This window comes from Zootoca vivipara, chromosome 6 (assembly GCF_965207765.1).
Source record: "Zootoca vivipara chromosome 6, rZooViv2.hap1.1, whole genome shotgun sequence".
In the NCBI taxonomy this organism is placed as follows: Eukaryota; Metazoa; Chordata; class Lepidosauria; order Squamata; family Lacertidae; genus Zootoca; species Zootoca vivipara.
The window spans coordinates 76,788,573-76,805,420 of record NC_142589.1 but is presented as its reverse complement, the minus strand read 5'-3'; the positions used below and the strand labels follow the sequence as shown (position 1 = coordinate 76,805,420).

Below are 16,848 nucleotides of genomic sequence, written 5' to 3'. Positions count from 1 at the left end.
GTTTGACACCCCTGCATTAGATAGTAAAATTCATGTTAAATTGTTGTTTTAAGGGTTGTTTTTAAAAGTCAGGAATGGATTAATCCATTTTGCATTACTTTCTATGGGAAAGTACACTTTGGTTTTGGAACGGACTTCCGGAATGGATTAAGTTTGAGAACCAAGGTTCCACTGTAGTACAAATTAATTTATTCTCTCAGCAGCTTCATTACGGCTATTCCTTGGGCTGTTGCATTCCTCATCCTGCTCCCCCAGTGATGAAAAGGGCTATGTCCCTTTACCTTCCAAACATTTTCGCACAGCAGGTTGTTTAGCAATTGCCTGGGCAGGTTTATCTTCCAGACTTTTATTCTGGGTTTTGAAAGGGCTACTTCACTTTTTGCCTCCTTCTTCGGACATAGAATCTATTATATTACGCATAGCAACTTCATAAAGAGGTGGATTAATTCAGGGATTTGTCCGATTCAGCCAAAGAATAATCTAAGTGGAAGGGAATACTAGTTCAGATTCTGCACACATATTAGCTATAATGGCAAATTCGAGCCAGACATTGTTTCTTAACAGCTGAATTTCATGCTGACATTTAGGTTATCCAGAATAATTCTTCTGTCTTCCTGTTTTGTGACCATAATAATTTTTGTGGCAGTACCGGTATCTAAATTATAGCTTCCTTGAACTGTCTTTCTAATGCCATAAATTCCGAAGAGTTATTTCTATGATCTCTTCAATGTTTCTTCTGTAGGAGATGTAATCTGACAAGCATATTGTTGATTCCACGTTGTAACACGTTCTTTTCTAAGGATCAGGTGTTTATCCTGTTCTATCTGTCTTTGAAAACCTTATAAGAGCCTGCGGGACATTCGCTTTGGATGTTGTGTTCAAATTTGAACGCAATCAGTGAAGCGGTTTTGGAGAAAAGTGGATAGTAACCCACATGCCCAGTTTACATTTATATATGTATAGATATTCCGGCCCTCCACAAGTGGACTGGCCCCCTGCGGAAAAGGTTTGCTGATCCCTGGTTTAGGATTAGTTTTTTCCTATATAGTTACCTAGATGGGGCTGATGAGCCCCATCTGCCCCTCACTTCCCTCTACAACCTGTGCAGAAACCTCCTTCTTGACCGTTGGACCCACTCTTATCCTTCTCATCCGCTCCATCTGGCAGAGCCTGTCTCTGCATGCAGGGGAAGTCCCTAACTCATGGAGAGTTTGAGACCCATCGGCTACCCTTACCTGGTTTAACCAGCCAGTCGAAGTTGTTTCCTGGACTGTGGTAGCCGTCACACATTGACAGCTTCTAGAAGCCACAGGTGAGAGCTGACTGCAGGGTGGGGCCCTAAGGTGGACAAACTACCCCAGAAGGAGTATGATGTGTCACCCAGGAGATGCACTACCCCTCCCCTTACACACTGGAGGGCATCAGCTTGGGGGGGGGAGGTGTCAAAAGGGAACCATGTTATTTTCTGTGGGTCCACTAGGAGGGGGTAGAAACCAATTTTCTGGTTTCTGATCCCTGCTGGCATTGAGTTTGCAGACTCTCTCGACATAATGGCTTGCTTATACTGTAGACTTGAAGAGTTTTACCAGGGCAGTCAGGCTAGCCCTTCTGATCAGAACTGGCCTGGCATCCGGGATTGTGCTTTGATCTCATGATGCTGCCTTGCAAATGAAAGACGACATAGCCCCTGCGTATGGTCTGCCTCTGCTTTTGATTCACAGAGCTCTCACGCAAGCCACGCATGCCTTGTAGGACAACAGCCGCCTGCTTCTGCTGTTCGACTTTGATGTGCCACAATAAATCAGCCACACCCCCAGCACAACCAATCGGGTAACATCTGTGCATAAGGGAAACGCCAAGCTGATTTTATGCGACAAACTCGACTTTCAATCACAGCTCTACAGTAAAGCACAGCCCTGCCCTGACCCCAGTTATGGACAAAGGCCCATTAAGCCCTTTTGCACGTACATGAATGCAATGCGCAATTCTCCACCCTCTTCCCACAGAACTAGAATGGCGGAAACATCTGACACAGCTATGGTAATGTTCTCTGCTCATTTGGGTCTTTCCTTGGGGTTTTTTAAGCAAGGTTGGATGGCCATCTGCTGTGGATGCTTTAGCTGAGATTCTTGCATTGCAAGGGGTTGGACTAGAGGATCCTTGGGGTCCCTTCCAACTCTACAAATCTATCATTCTATGAATATAGTGGGGTAGGAGAACTGAAAATAATGCCAATACATTTCACATCTGGCAACCAGTGGGCCCACTTTGGTTTCAGATTGTACCTAGGTGTAATTGAGTATATACTGACCAAATGAAGCTTCCCCGTGTATAATTTGATCTAGGAGGCTTAGTTTGGTGAGAATCCAGTATACATTTTCAGAGTTAATGCTAAATAAATTACTTCTGGTCAATGAGCTACCATAGCTGCTAGAGGGCTGTGAAAATTGGTGTCCTGGGATTTTTAGATTTGTCTACCCATGTACTTTCTGAAACCGAAATGGCACATTGGTTGCTAGATGTGAAATATTCTTCAGCTCTTCCACCCCACTAACATTTCTTGCAAACCAGGTGCATATTCTGTGTGGTACAAACAAAGTGCTTGTTTCCACTAACAGGCTGGGCGAAAGCACGCCAGTGATTCAGGGTGCAAACTCTGCACTTTCGCTAAAGGACAACACAGGCATGAAGAAATCAAGAAAACCATGTGTGAATTAAAGATGTCAGCTAAATCTGGCTGAAGATGGGAACGGCGAGGTTCAGTGCTAACAGCCAAGACAGCACGGAACAGCACAAGTTTGTTCCCTCAGGCCTGAGCAACAAGTGGTGGGTGCTTGATGTTGTTTTCTGCCATTTCTCATGCTGTTAAGACTTTGCACCTGTGATTTGGCAAGAAGTGGGATTGATGGGATATCATTTGTCCAACAAATTTCCCTAGTAACTGCCAGTTGTCTTTGTCCATGGCGTTTTCTTGGCAAAATACTGGAGTGCTTTGCCAGTTCCTTCTCCAGTTCCTTCTCCTTCTCTATCCATTCTGAAGGAAATCAGCCCTGAGTGCTCACTGGAAGGACAGATCCTGAAGCTGAGGCTCCAATACTTTGGCCACCTCATGAGAAGAGAAGACTCCCTGGAAAAGACCCTGATATTGGGAAAGAAGGAGAAGGGGACGACAGAGGACGAGATGGTTGGACAGTGTTCTCGAAACTACGAACATGAGTTTGACCAAACTGCGGGAGACAGTGGAAGACAGGAGTGCCTGGTGTGCTATGGTCCATGGGGTCACGAAGAGTCAGACACGACTAAATGACTAAACAACAACTGCCAGTTACTTAGGTTTTCTGAATCCAGAGAGCGTTTCTTGAGAATATCTGCCTCCAGCATGTGCAGAAAACACCCTCTTGACTGTTGGATCCACTCTTGGTCTATCTGCTCAATTCTGTTAGAGCCTGTCTGTCTACCTGGTTTGGGCAGCCAGCTGAAGCCATTCCTGGAGTGCGGCTGACAGCTTCTTGGAACCATGGGTGAGAGCTGAGTGCAGGGTGGGGACCAAAGGTGGACAAACTACCCCAGAAGGAGCACATGTCCCCCGCCAGAGGTGCTACCCCTCCCCTAACACCCCCCATAAACCCCAAAGCTATTTGCCGAAACCTGGGTTGTTGTTGTTGTTTAGTCGTTTAGTCGTGATGAATTCTGCATATAAGTTAAATAAGCAGGGAGATAATATACAACCTTGTTGTACTCCTTTCCCAATTTTGAACCAATCAGTTGTTCCATATCCAGTTCTAACTGTAGCTTCTTGTCCCACATAGAGATTTCTCAGGAGACAGATGAGGTGATCAGGCACTCCCATTTCTTTAAGAACTTGCCATAGTTTGCTGTGGTCAACACAGTCAAAGGCTTTTGCATAGTCAATGAAGCAGAAGTAGACGTTTTTCTGGAACTCTCTAGCTTTCTCCATAATCCAGCGCATGTTTGCTATTTGGTCTCTGGTTCCTCTGCCCCTTCGAAATCCATCTTGCACTTCTGGGAGTTCTCGGTCCACATACTACCTAAGCCTGCCTTGTAGAATTTTGAGCATAACCTTGCTAGCGTGTGAAATGAGCGCAATTGTGCGGTAGTTGGAGCATTCTTTGGCACTGCCCTTCTTTGGGATTGGGATGTAGACTGATCTTCTCCAATCCTCTGGCCATTGCTGAGTTTTCCAAACTTGCTGGCATATTGGGTGTAGCACCTTAACAGCATCATCTTTTAAAATTTTAAATAGTTCAGCTGGAATATCATCACTTCCACTGGCCTTGTTATTAGCAGTGCTTTCTAAGGCCCATTTGACTTCACTCTCCAAGATGTCTGGCTCAAGGTCAGCAACCACACTACCTGGGGTGTACGAGACCTCCGTATCTTTCTGGTATAATTCCTGTGTGTATTCTTGCCACCTCTTCTTGATGTCTTCTGCTTCTGTTAGGTCCTTACCACTTTTGTCCTTTATTATGGTAATCTTTGAACGAAATGTTCCTTTCATATCTCCAATTTTCTTGAACAGATCTCTGGTTTTCCCCATTCTGTTGTTTTCCTCTATTTCTTTGCATTGCTCGTTTAAGAAGGCCCTCTTGTCTCTCCTTGCTATTTTTTGGAAATCTGCATTCAGTTTCCTATATCTTTCCCTATCTTCCTTGCATTTTGCTTGCCTCCTCTCCCCCACTATTTGTAAGGCCTCGTTGGACAGCCATTTTACTTTCTTGCATTTCCTTTTCCTTGGGATGGTTTTCGTTGCTGCCTCCTGTATAATGTTATGAGCCTCCATCCATAGTTCTTCAGGCACTCTGTCTACCAAATCTAAATCCTTAAACCTGTTCCTCACTTCCACTGTGTATTCATAAGGGATTTGGTTTAGATTGTATCTTACTGGCCCAGTGGTTTTTCCTACTTTCTTCAGTTTAAGCTGGAATTTTGCTATAAGAAGCTGATGATCTGAGTTACAGTCAGCTCCAGGTCTTGTTTTTGCTGACTGTATAGAGCTTCTCCATCTTTGGCTGCAGAGAATATAATCAATCTGATTTTGATGCTGCCCATTTGGTGATATCCATGTGTAGAGTCGTCTCTTGTGTTGTTGGAAAAGAGTGTTTGTGATGACCAGCTTGTTCTCTTGACAGAACTCTATTAGCCTTTGCCCTGCTTCATTTTGAACTCCAAGGCCAAACTTGCCAGTTGTTCCTTTTATCTCTTGATTCCCTACTTTAGCATTCCAATCCCCTGTAATGAGAAGAACATCCTTATTTGGTGTCATTTCTAGAAGGTGTTGTAAGTCTTCATAGAATTGGTCAATTTCAGTTTCTTCTGCACCGGTAGTTGGTGCATAAACTTGGATTACTGTGATATTAAAAGGTCTGCCTTGGATTCGTATCGAGATCATTCTGTCATTCATTCATTCTGATCATTCATGACAGAATGAAACCTGGGTGGTGTACGTGAAAATATAACACAGCAATCATCACAGCAGTAAAAGCATCAATGGAATTTACTTCTAAGAAATTTCTTCTAAGTATGCCTAGGATTGGGCTACAGGATCATATCCTTGCTAGAAAGTATGTTCCACTGGAACTAATAGGCCAAGCCCATAAAATTTGATTATGTCTGCCAAGGGCTGTGAAAAATCAGATGTTGCAGGCTGTGCTTCCTACCATTCCTGAGCATTGCCCATGCAATGTCAGATCAACAACAACTGGAGAACCACAGATTGTGCCATCCTTGCTCTCTGCGTATCCCTCGGGCCAAGTTCAGGCATGGTTCGCTTTTAACACGCGTTCGGGTCATTTAGGAGCCGCCTCTCACCACTCAACTGCTTAATGTTGCAGAACCAAAGTCCTTCCTTCCTTCCAGAACGTTCGCGCTAATTGCTAATCAGATGCTTTTAATAAAATAACAGTAACCCTGTCGATTTTCCAAGCTCTTTTTTTCTTTTGCGGGCACGGAGACACATGAAACCCTCGCTTTGCACCTGCGAGCAAGTGACCTCCCTGTGTCTGGTAGTGGCGGGGTTGGGACGATACCATAGCAGGAGAAGGGGGAGAGGAAAGAGAGGTAGTTTTCTTCTGCTCCTTTTTCTAATTAATGTTCTCGAGCGGCCGACACAATCGTGTCTGCCCGCTGATGCCTGTTATATGGAGGATGTGGGGGCGGGGGAGCGAGATGCGGAAGAGAGAAGATGAAAAAGAGGGTGGTTTTCCCCATTTCCGCCTCCCCTACTTTCGCGGTCACAGTGGTGTCGTCCGAACGTCGAGATAAAAGTATCCTTGCAGCAAGGTTCCAAAGTAGAACGTTGGAGGCCTGAACTCCGCGTGAGAGCTGATCATCTGTCGCTGCTGGTAGAGCCGCAGGGTCCAGCCGTCGCCATGCATGTCAAAATCAAGGTGGTATATTGGTAAGAAGCCATTGTAAGAAATATAGATATAGATAGATATGCTACTATTGTTGCTGCTGCGGTTATTGTGCTTCTTTCCGCCTTCTTTTTATTCGATTGCTGGGAACGCTGTTCGTCTGAACTGGCCAACGGGCCATTCCTTAAAAGGCGAACAGATTTTTTACTATTGCATAAGCTTTATGCTACTGCATCATCCATTTGCATCGTGCATGTGGCGAAGGAGATTCGAGCCCACTGATGCTCAATATAACCCCGCAAGGTCCCGCGTTGGGGTTTGCTGCCAAGCAGGTTGATGGCGCCACGCCTCTCGAAGTCCTTTCCTTCGTTGCTACGGTGGTGATCTTGCTGTTATTTCTAGAGCAAGATCTCTCCGTAGACGACAGTGAAAATGGCAAAGGAAGGCCTCAGACAAGCCGGTTTCTCTGCCCGTGGCCGTGGGCGTTTGGGTAACCTGGGGAGGGAGATTCCTATGGCACCTCTTGAAGGTTGATGGTTTCTTGGACTAGGGACCTCTAGAGTAGGGCGACTCAGAAGCACAAATTCACTTGGTATGGGTGACCCATCCGTTTATTGCAACATGAATTCTGGATCTTGGGACTTTGGCAGCTCTGTTTCATGCATTTTAATTACAAATTGGCCTGCTTTATAACTTTTTATTTAATCCAGACAGAAGTGTACTAAATGCCCCTATTAATGTGCAGCTTTGTTGAAATATTTATAGTACTTACAAAGTTATTCAGGATTTTTATTTTTATTTTTAAAAAGGGGAACACATGGTGTCTGATTGCAGAAGAGCAGTAACTGCTGGAAAGCATGTTTCACAAAGATTTGTGCTACCAAAGGGTAGTAGCAGTAAACTCAGGATATTCAGTGGTAACTGAGTAAAGTAGGTAACATGAAGCCAAGGTTTGGGTAGCCTCATTTCCAGAAATGTAGCATTGAGGATCCCTATCGCATGACAGTTCAATGTAGTGTCCTTTTTGCACAGAGAGAGCATTGAGTGGTGTTGCTCAAACTTCTGTTTCTTCAGCAGAAAAGTAGCAGACAAATTTTGACTAAGCAAACTTCGGAGCACAGTTGCCTAATCCTGGCAGCAGATCTGGCAACAGTTCGTTAATTTTGAGTGACTGTTACAGGTTGCCTCTGATGCGCAGGCAGCTCAAAGCAGCTCCCTGTATGAGCACTAGATCACTGGATCTTCTGCTAGAGAGCAATTCCCAAGTGTTTAAATGTACCGTAAACCTCAAGCCTCTCCGACATCCGGCTGCAAGTGTCAACACAGCCAGGAAATAAAAGTTGGAAGAGGTATCTCTTTCTACGAGTTAAGGATTAAAAGCAATAATTATTTGGGGTTTAATTTTAAAGCCCAATGACCCACTTGCACAGGCTTTAGGCCCCACTTGTGAGTCGTGACCCACAAGTTGGGGAAATGTTGGACTAGCAGAGTCCACTTCTTCAGATTGATGCAAGCAATTTTGTACAGTGCTTGACATGAATCCACTGTTGATGTCCACATTCCCACAGATAGACAAATGAAGGTCCCCATGTTAAGTTGTGCATGATGTGTCACTGGCTGGTTGTCTTCATAAATGTAGCTGTAGGTGGTCATATGGTAATTCAATAAATTCTTTGCTCAACGTAAAAAAGAAAAACCAAGCAGGGGGAATGCCAGCCTAGCAGTTCGAAAGCACGAAGTGCAAGTAGATAAATAGGTACTGCTCTGGCGGGAAGGTAAACGGCATTTCCGTGCGCTGCTCTGGTTTCGCCAGAAGCGGCTTAGTCATGCTGGCCACATAATAATAATAATAATATATTACTTATACCTCGCCCATCTGGCCAGGTTCCCCCAGCCACTGTGGGCGGCTTCCAACAAAATATTAAAATACAGAAATCCATCAAACATTAAAAACTTCCCTAAACAGGGCTGCCTTGAGATGCCTTCTAAAGGTCTGGTAATTGTTGTTCTCTTTGACCTCTGGTGGGAGGGCATTCCACAGGGTGGGTGCCACTACCAAGAAGGCCCTCTGCCTGGTTCCCTGTAACTTGGCTTCTCGTAGCGAGGGAACCGGCAGAAGGCCCTCGGCGCTGGACCTCAGTGTCCGGGCAGAACGATGGGGGTGGAGACGCTCCTTCAGGTATACTGGACCGAGGCCGTTTAGGGCTTTAAAGGTCAGCACCAACACTTTGAATTGTGCTCGGAAACGTACTGCGAACCAACGTAGGTCTTTCAGGACTGGTGTTATGTGGTCTCGGCGGCCGCTCCCAGTCACCAGTCTAGCTGCTGCATTTGGGATTAGTTGTAGTTTCCGGGTCACCTTCAAAGGTAGCCCCACATAGAGCGCATTGCAGTAGTCCAAGCGAGAGATAACTAGAGCATGCACCACTCTGGCGAGACAGTCCGTGGGCAGGTAGGGTCTCAGCCTGCGTACCAGATGGAGCTGATAAACAGCTGCCCTGGACACAGAATTGACCTGCGCCTCCATGGACAGCTGTGAGTCCAAAATGACTCCCAGGCTGCGCACCTGGTCCTTCAGGGGCACAGTTACCCCATTCAGGACCAGGGAGTTCTCCACATGACCCGGAAGCTGTACGCCGGCTCCCTCGGCCAGTAAAGTGAGTTGAGCGCCACAACCCTAGAGTCATCTGCGACTGGACCTAACGGTCAGGGGTCCCTTTACCTTTAAGCAAGGGGAATGTTTATTAGAAACTTGGAGAATTATAAAACTGAAAAAGGATCCCCAAACCTTCCTCTTCTTTACTAAACTTCAAATGTTGCTCTGAACTTGAGGTCTGCAGGTGTACTTGGTCATAACCTTTGAAAGGTGGGGCTCTAGCCAGCTAGGCACCTGTTTAATGGTCCTATTCAGTGGTGTGAAAGCGAGCTTTTTGGATCCGAAACCTGATCTCGCTGACATATAAACTGTCTTCTACCTCCTGCTTCTGAGAGTCTTCCTTGAATATGCCTGTTTGAGGGGCTGTAGGCATTGTCTGGTTTAACCAAGGCTGTCTGATGTTTCACCTCTTGGAAATGAGTAAGCATCACACAGGGCTTTAACTTTGCCCCTGGATTCAGTATCAAGAAAAGCTATACAGTAGTTACAATTTGTTAGTCGACCTTGTAAATGAGGCCACAAAAGTTACTAACCTGCCACATTTTAGCTCGCCTGCTCTTTCACGCTAGCCATGGAGGGCACCTGGAAATCAGAGCATCTTTAGAGAACTTGTGGAAGCTTGTGGGCCGCCAACATTTAGCATCCTAAATCGGAATAAGTATTGGGGGTGGGGTGGGGAATATGCACAGATCTAGAAACTATGTGATGGAACAGCAGAATGGGAACCAGTGGATTGAAACTTTAATGGGATCAAAAGTTGTAGGACCCATAGAAGTTATTTTCCTGGCTCCATTTGATTGCTAGACAGAAGGGGAGCTGGTTAAGGGATCTGGCTAGTTGCAGGTGGCCTGGTGACTACAGAAGCCGGTTCATGGCCGGTGGGTGGAGATTGTGGCTGACCTATAACTCCCATACTTTCCATCTTTGCTTTGTGCTAAATGTGACGTTGCAGTAATGCTTCCTTTTACTTTTCTTGTAGCGGGGCCTGAGGATACAGTCCCAAGGTGAGTAGATCCGTGTGGCAAAAACACTTAACACCCTGGTCTGAAACTTGGCTGAAACAACCAAAAGTAACTGCTGGTTGGATATGGTGCAGCGGTAGTGTCAGTTAGTGCAGGACCCAAGCAGTATTTGCTAGTGTAGTAGAGTCATGCCTGAATTAGTGCACCACATATTTCGCTTCCAGGGTTTGTAATGTTGGGCTGGGCTATGACGGTCCCGCTGGTAGAGAACAGAGAACGCCAGCATCTGGAGGAAATGAGGGTGGCAGGGAAGGTCCCCTGGAATTGATCTGGATCTCTCTGCATCCCACAGAACATGGGAAGCTGCCTTATACTCAACATTGTTGACATTGACTGGCAGTGATTCTCCAGAGTTTTGGATAACATCTCTCTTCCAGCCATACCGGGAGATTTCCGGGATTGATCCTTGGACCTTTAGCACTCAAAGATGTGCTCTGCTGCAGAACCACAGGCTTTCTCATGGCTTGCATGTGCTAATTGAGCACAGGGGTTGAGTCTGAGCTGTTGGCCATGCAAACATAGGCCTCCCTCCTCTCCTGATTCTGGACTGCTTTCTGCCACAGATTCTCCCTGCTCACTAAGCCCTGTTTCCTCTTCAGCTTCTGACACCTCCTTTTCCTGGGCTTCTCCCTTTGACCACTCATCATCATCCCACCACCACACCCCGGGCTCTGAGCCTTCTTCCCTTGGGGGTTCCCCAGCTGGTGCCTCCCAGCATCTCTCTGTGTCCAACCAGTCCATGAGTGCTTAGGGAGGGCTTTAACTTTCTCTGATAATCACAGCTGTGAATCAATGTTTCTGAACTCTTAAACAACTTCTCCCTCCTCCTCTTACTTGTAGTATCAGCAGCTCAAGAAGGAACTCGAAAAGGAGTTTCCGGGCAAGCTGGAAATGGTGAGTGGATCCAGGTGCTGCTGGCACAAGTCTTCTTGCTGAACTGCGACCCATGCAATTTGTGGCAATTTGTGGTGATTTAAGCAGCAGGAGGGAAGGAATTTGGCATTTCGGTTGCCTCTTAGCGTGGAATGTAAGATACACTTTAACTCAAGGCCCTCCGGGGCCCTGACACACACACACACACCCTCAACAAAGGCACCTGGTTTGGACTGAAAACCTGTGGCAATCCATGTCCTGACTTGTTTTGCAGAAACCACTGTAAACCAGTGGCTACCTTTGACAAAGATCTCCATGGTGTTGACTTGCATACCCAGGATGGTGTTGACTGTGTTCTAGGCTGATGATTCAGCTGGCTAGGTCATTAGTTCTGTAAGCAGAACTAAGGCAACACCCTATTCCTCCATCTATACCCAGTACTGTCTGCTGAGTACGTTTTTAATGTATTTTTAATCTTTGTTGGAATGCATGCAGCTCTGGTTCTCCCCGCCCCCAAACTCATACCCCTCCCTAAAAAGCACCTAGAGCTTTCTTCCTTGGCAGAGATCAGCGGGGAAAGAAAAGTCCGTGCATAGCAGTGCTTAGCAACCTTATATCAAACGTTCAGCTTGGCTGCCGTTCTTGGCAGCTTAGGAAGGAGATGTTGTGATCTGAGAACTAAATAATGACCAACTAATTGTTGGGTTTGTACTCTCCCTAAAGAAAAAGAACCCACCTCCTTGCCTCCAGCATGCCCCAGTCTTCTGCAGTGCACAGGAGAGATGGTCTGGGGTCATCCTGCACATGGGAGGGCTGGGTGAGTGGGGAGGCAATGCTGCTAGGCGTTTCTTACTGTCGCTGTCCAGAAATGCTTGAAGAAGAAATTGCTGCATGCTTGCATCTAATGATAACCCAAGATGTGCAATGGCTCCTTAAGGTGGTTTCATCCCCTCCCACCACTTTCTACCTAGATTGGCGAAGGGACTCGTGAGGTCACAGGATGGTTTGAAGTCACGGTGGCTGGGAAGCTTGTGCATTCCAAAAAGGTGAGCCGTTCTGGGGAGCCCTGCTTGGCAAGACAGTGGAAGGCCAATTCTTGAGCACATAGCTATGCAAGGTGTTTCCAACACTGGAAAACACAATTTGGCAACCTTACAAGATTTTGTGTGTGTGTGTGTCTCTCTCTTTCTGAACTGTAGAAGTTTTAGATTATTTGCTGGGGTGGTGTTTTTCCCTCTTCAAGATGTGGGGATTGTCAGAGAGGTGTGTGCATGTTTTAAATTTGCTCTCTTAAGTACCATCTTAAGCCAATTCATTAGCCTGTAGCCCTCCAGGTATTTTTGGTCTGCAGCTTCAGGCATTGGCTGGGGCAATGGGAGTCCAAGCATTTCCAGAGGGCCACAGATCCCGTGTCTCTGTACTTGCACACGGATGTGGTTGGGGAAGAAATGGACTATACCAGGCATCCCCAAACTGCGGTCCTCCAGATGTTTTGGCCTACAACTCCCATGATCCCTAGCTAACAGGACCAGTGGTCGGGGAAGATGGGAATTGTAGTCCAAAACATCTGGAGGGCCGAAGTTTGGGGATGCCTGGACTATACCTTTTCTCCCTGACACAGCAGGAGTTAAAAGGTGGGAGGACTCTTATGGGTGAAGAGCTGAAAGGTACAGTCCACACACCTATTGCATGTGCCTGGGCATGGTGTGGTACAATCCAGCCAGAGTGGTACTTAAATGCCCACATACTCCTCCCCCCCCAAAAAAAATAACAGAAGCAGGCTAAGTGGAGATGTTTATCTAATCCATAGGGGCCTAAAAATTGTATTTATATAAGTTTTATATAAGTTTTTTATTGTTAAATTGCTTTGGGATGCTTCCTGGGAAGGGATTTCTGGATGGAGTGAATGAAGAGTAAAATAAAGAACAAATTATCAAGAAGGCAAGAATGCAGCTTGTCCTATAGTAATAAAATGAAATATTTTTTTTATTATTTGTGCCCTGCTCATCTTTTCAGCGCATACAAAAACTTAATAAAGGACTAACTTCCCTATACGGGGCTTTGGGCAAGTGCAGATCTAACTAAGAATTCAAAAAGGAAAAGGAACTTCTGCGCTGAGAAGCCGAATTCTGCGAGTGGCATAAATAAACTCTACATTCACATCGTAATGTAACACCCAAAGACCAGCGTGTACCAACTCTGTCCTCGTGGCATTGATCTGTCCCTACACTCCAAAGCAGTGCTGTCAACTTTCCCTTTTTTGCGGGAAATTCCCTTATTCAGCACCCTTACTTTCATATCCGGGAGTTGACAGCCCCATGTTGTTGTTGTTTAGTCATTTAGTCGTGTCCGACTCTTTGTGACCCCATGGACCAGAGCATGCCAGGCACTGCTGTCTTCCACTGCCTCCCGCAGTTTGGTCAAACTCATGTTCGTAGCTTCGAGAACACTGTCCAACCATCTCGTCCTCTGTTGTCCCCTTCTCCTAGTGCCCTCCATCTTTCCCAACATCAAGGTCTTTTCCAAGGATTCTTCTCTTCTCATGAGGTGGCCAAAGTATTGGAGCCTCAGCTTCACGATCTGTCCTTCCAGGGAGCACTCAGGGCTGATTTCCTTAAGAATGGATAGGTTTGATGATCTTGCAGTCCATGGGACTATCAAGAGTCTCCTCCAGCACCATAATTCAAAAGCATCAATTCTTCGGCGATCAGCCGCCTTTATGGTCCAGCTTTCACTTCCATACATCACTACTGGGAAAACCATAGCTTTAACTATACGGACCTTTGTAGGCAAGGTGATGTCTCTGCTTTTTAAGATGCTGTCTAGGTTTGTCATTGCTTTTCTCCCAAGAAGCAGGCGTCTTTTAATTTCGTGACTGCTGTCACCATCTGCAGTGATCAAGGAGCCCAAGAAAGTAAAATCTCTCACTGCCTCCATTTCTTCCCCTTCTATTTGCCAGGAGGTGATGGGACCAGTGGCCATGATCTTGGTTTTTTTGATGTTGAGCTTCAGACCATATTTTGCGCTCTCCTCTTTCACCCTCATTAAAATGTTCTTTAATTCCTCCTCACTTTCTGCCATCAAGGTTGTGTCATCTGCATATCTGAGGTTGTTGATATTTCTTCCGGCAATCTTAATTCCTGCTTGGGATTCATCTAGTCCAGCCTTTCGCACGATGAATTCTGCATATAAGTTAAATAAGCAGGGAGACAATATACAACCTTGTCGTACTCCTTTCCCAATTTTGAACCAATCATTTGTTCCATATCCAGTTCTAACTGTAGCTTCTTGTCCCACATAGAGATTTCTCAGGAGACAGATGAGGTGATCAGGCACTCCCATTTCTTTAAGAACTTGCCATAGTTTGCTGTGGTCGACACAGTCAAAGGCTTTTGCATAGTCAATGAAGCAGAAGTAGACGTTTTTCTGGAACTCTCTAGCTTTCTCCATAATCCAGCGCATAGACAGCCCCATAGGATTCCTTATCTTCAAATCTGGGGGTTGACACCTATGCTCTAAAGGAGCCCTAGGCGGACAATGATCAACTTGGTAGCTTCTGAAAATTTTTTGCGAGGTGGGATGGGGACTTCCTTTTCTGACCTTGCTTCCTTTCTTCCTGCCAGAATGGAGATGGCTTTGTAGATGATAGTGCCAAGCTGAAGAAGATAATCATGGCCGTCAAAGCCGCCTTGGCGTAAGGATGGCTGGAAGAATGCACCAACAGCTTAATGCTTAGCAGAGGTAAAAAACAATAACCCGTAAATATTCCTGCCCGTAATACATGGGCTGAAGAGTCTTGGCTCCACGGTGGGGTCTGTACTGGGATCAAAATGCTCTTTCACCCTAGTGCTTGCAATATTGTTCAGTTAGGCTAGGCTTTCTCAAAAACTGTAGCAGTAGGCACACTCCCATTATGATTAGGTCCCGCTACTGCTGGGCCTACTTAATACCCTAGCTAGGGGGGTGTATCTATATCTCCATCTAGACCAGGGGTCCCCAACACTAAGGCCTGAGGGCCGGATGCGGCCCAGTCGCCTTCTAAATCTGGCCCGCGGACGGTCTGGGAATCAGCATGTTTTTACGAGTAGAATGTGTCCTTTTATTTAAAATGCATCTCTGGGTTATTTGTGGGGCATAGGAATTCGTTCATATATTTTTTCAAAGTATAGTCCGGCCCCCCACAAGGTCTGGGGGACAGTGGACCGGTCCTCTGCTGAAATTTTTTGCTGACCCCTGATCTACATGATGATGCCAAATTACTTTGTCCGATACCGATTTGAAGCCTACATTTGACTAGGATGTATACTTCTAAATGGTTCTGTCCTGTCTTGCAAATAGCATGAACCAAAAACAGCTACGTAAGTCAGTGGCAACTCAAGAGCAAGGGTGATCTTTTGTTTTTGCAGATCAGGATCCTTGGGGCATAGTTTGGAGATAAGCTCTGACATGTGTGAAATGTCTCTGAGCGTGTGCAGAGTTCTAATCCACACCTAATATGGACAGTGTTGTCTTTTGTCAGGCTGTATACAATAGTATCTTCTGCCCTCTACGTGTCACACTTGAAGCATTTAGCATAGCTGGTGGGGCAATGGGTGGCAGCTTGGGGAAGCAATTGCTCATGTACACTTCCAGCAGCAAAATCACGTAACTGAATTGTCTTTCTCTTCCTTGCTCAGCAGTTCAAAGAAAAATCTGTTTTGTTCACCTTGGCCGAGCGCTTGATGACGGGAGCTGCTGAAACGTCACCTGGCAGTTCCCTGAAAACCCTTGCGTAGGATGCCAGCTTGAGCAAAGCCTGATGGGAGAATTTGAGCTGTGAATCAGATGCACTTTGACACCTGTGTGCTGGCCTGAGCAGGGCCCAGCAACTACAGTGCCTAACACCTTGGTGTTGTGTATTCAGTGTGTGCTGCACGCGATCTTGGCTTTCTCTGTAGTTCTTGTTTTAATCTGATATACTAATGGTGGAAACACTTATTCTGGATTGCAGTGGAGGGTAGGCATCTTAGAGCTCTCTCACCAAACAAACAAAAAACTTGTTCTGGCTTCTTAGATCACGGGATGCTCTCGGGTGCGTTTGCCTTCTATGAGTTGGCAACTTAAAATATGCTTACACAGCACGGTGGAATCCAATTCCTTTTCCACCAAAAAAAATTACTTTCATTTAACCGACTCTATAGGCCAAAAACATGCAACTAGAGTATTTTTTCTTGTTCCTTTCCCATCCCACTCCCGATTTTCACGTTGCAAGATGGAAAAAAAGGTTGAATCCATTTGGCATCCAATAAAAGACATTTCAAGTTGTAACCTGTGTGGAAACACTTTATTCTCTTGCATATTTGTGCTTAACTACACAAAGGTGAGGCATAGGCTATCTACGTTTTTACACCAATATTTTACCTTCTTTTATAATATTTTACCTCCACCCCCGCCATTCAGCCCGGGCACGGAGATCCAGGACCGAGGGCCTTATTGGTATTGGCACCCACCCTGTGGAACACCCTCCCATCCGATGTCTAGGAGATAAGAAACTATACCTCTGGAAGACATCTGAAGGCAGCCCTGTATAGGGAAGCTTTTTAAGCTTTAATGTTTTATTATGTTTTTATATATGTTGGAAGCTGCCCAGAGTGGCTGGGGCGACCCAGTCAGATGGGCAGAGTACAAATAATAAATATCATTATTTCCAGATTAGATCTTAAGCCACCGTAGATCAAAGCTGAGCTTATATGAGTGCCATGGATGAATGGCTGCCTTGTATTCCATGCCCATTTCATCCTGTGATTGAGGTTTTGTAGTTTGTCTTCTCCCATCCTCTTAAAGTGAAAGCGTAACTTCTTGTAGCCTGTATACCCTCTTCTGAAAAGAGATCCAAGTGCAAAAGACTCCTCCAGAAGTTGATTTAGTGACTGCTCAATATCAC

General features: G+C 45.7%; 1 protein-coding gene across 2 annotated transcripts; it reads left to right on the top strand.

The window, feature by feature from the left end:
- Nucleotides 1–6,323: 6,323 nt before the first annotated feature.
- Nucleotides 6,324–16,232, top strand: SELENOW (selenoprotein W). Of its 2 annotated transcripts, none has more exons than XM_035120129.3 (6): nt 6,324–6,418; nt 10,010–10,034; nt 10,893–10,946; nt 11,897–11,971; nt 14,549–14,666; nt 15,605–16,232. In XM_035120129.3, the coding sequence occupies exons 1-5, from the start codon at nt 6,390–6,392 to the stop codon at nt 14,621–14,623; spliced, it is 258 nt and encodes an 85-aa protein (XP_034976020.1). In that variant the 5' UTR covers nt 6,324–6,389; the 3' UTR covers nt 14,624–14,666; nt 15,605–16,232. The 2 variants fall into 2 exon arrangements, with proteins under 2 accessions (XP_034976020.1, XP_034976019.1); XM_035120128.3 differs by having other exon boundaries at nt 15,602–16,232.
- The last annotated feature ends 616 nt before the right edge of the window (nt 16,233–16,848 follow it).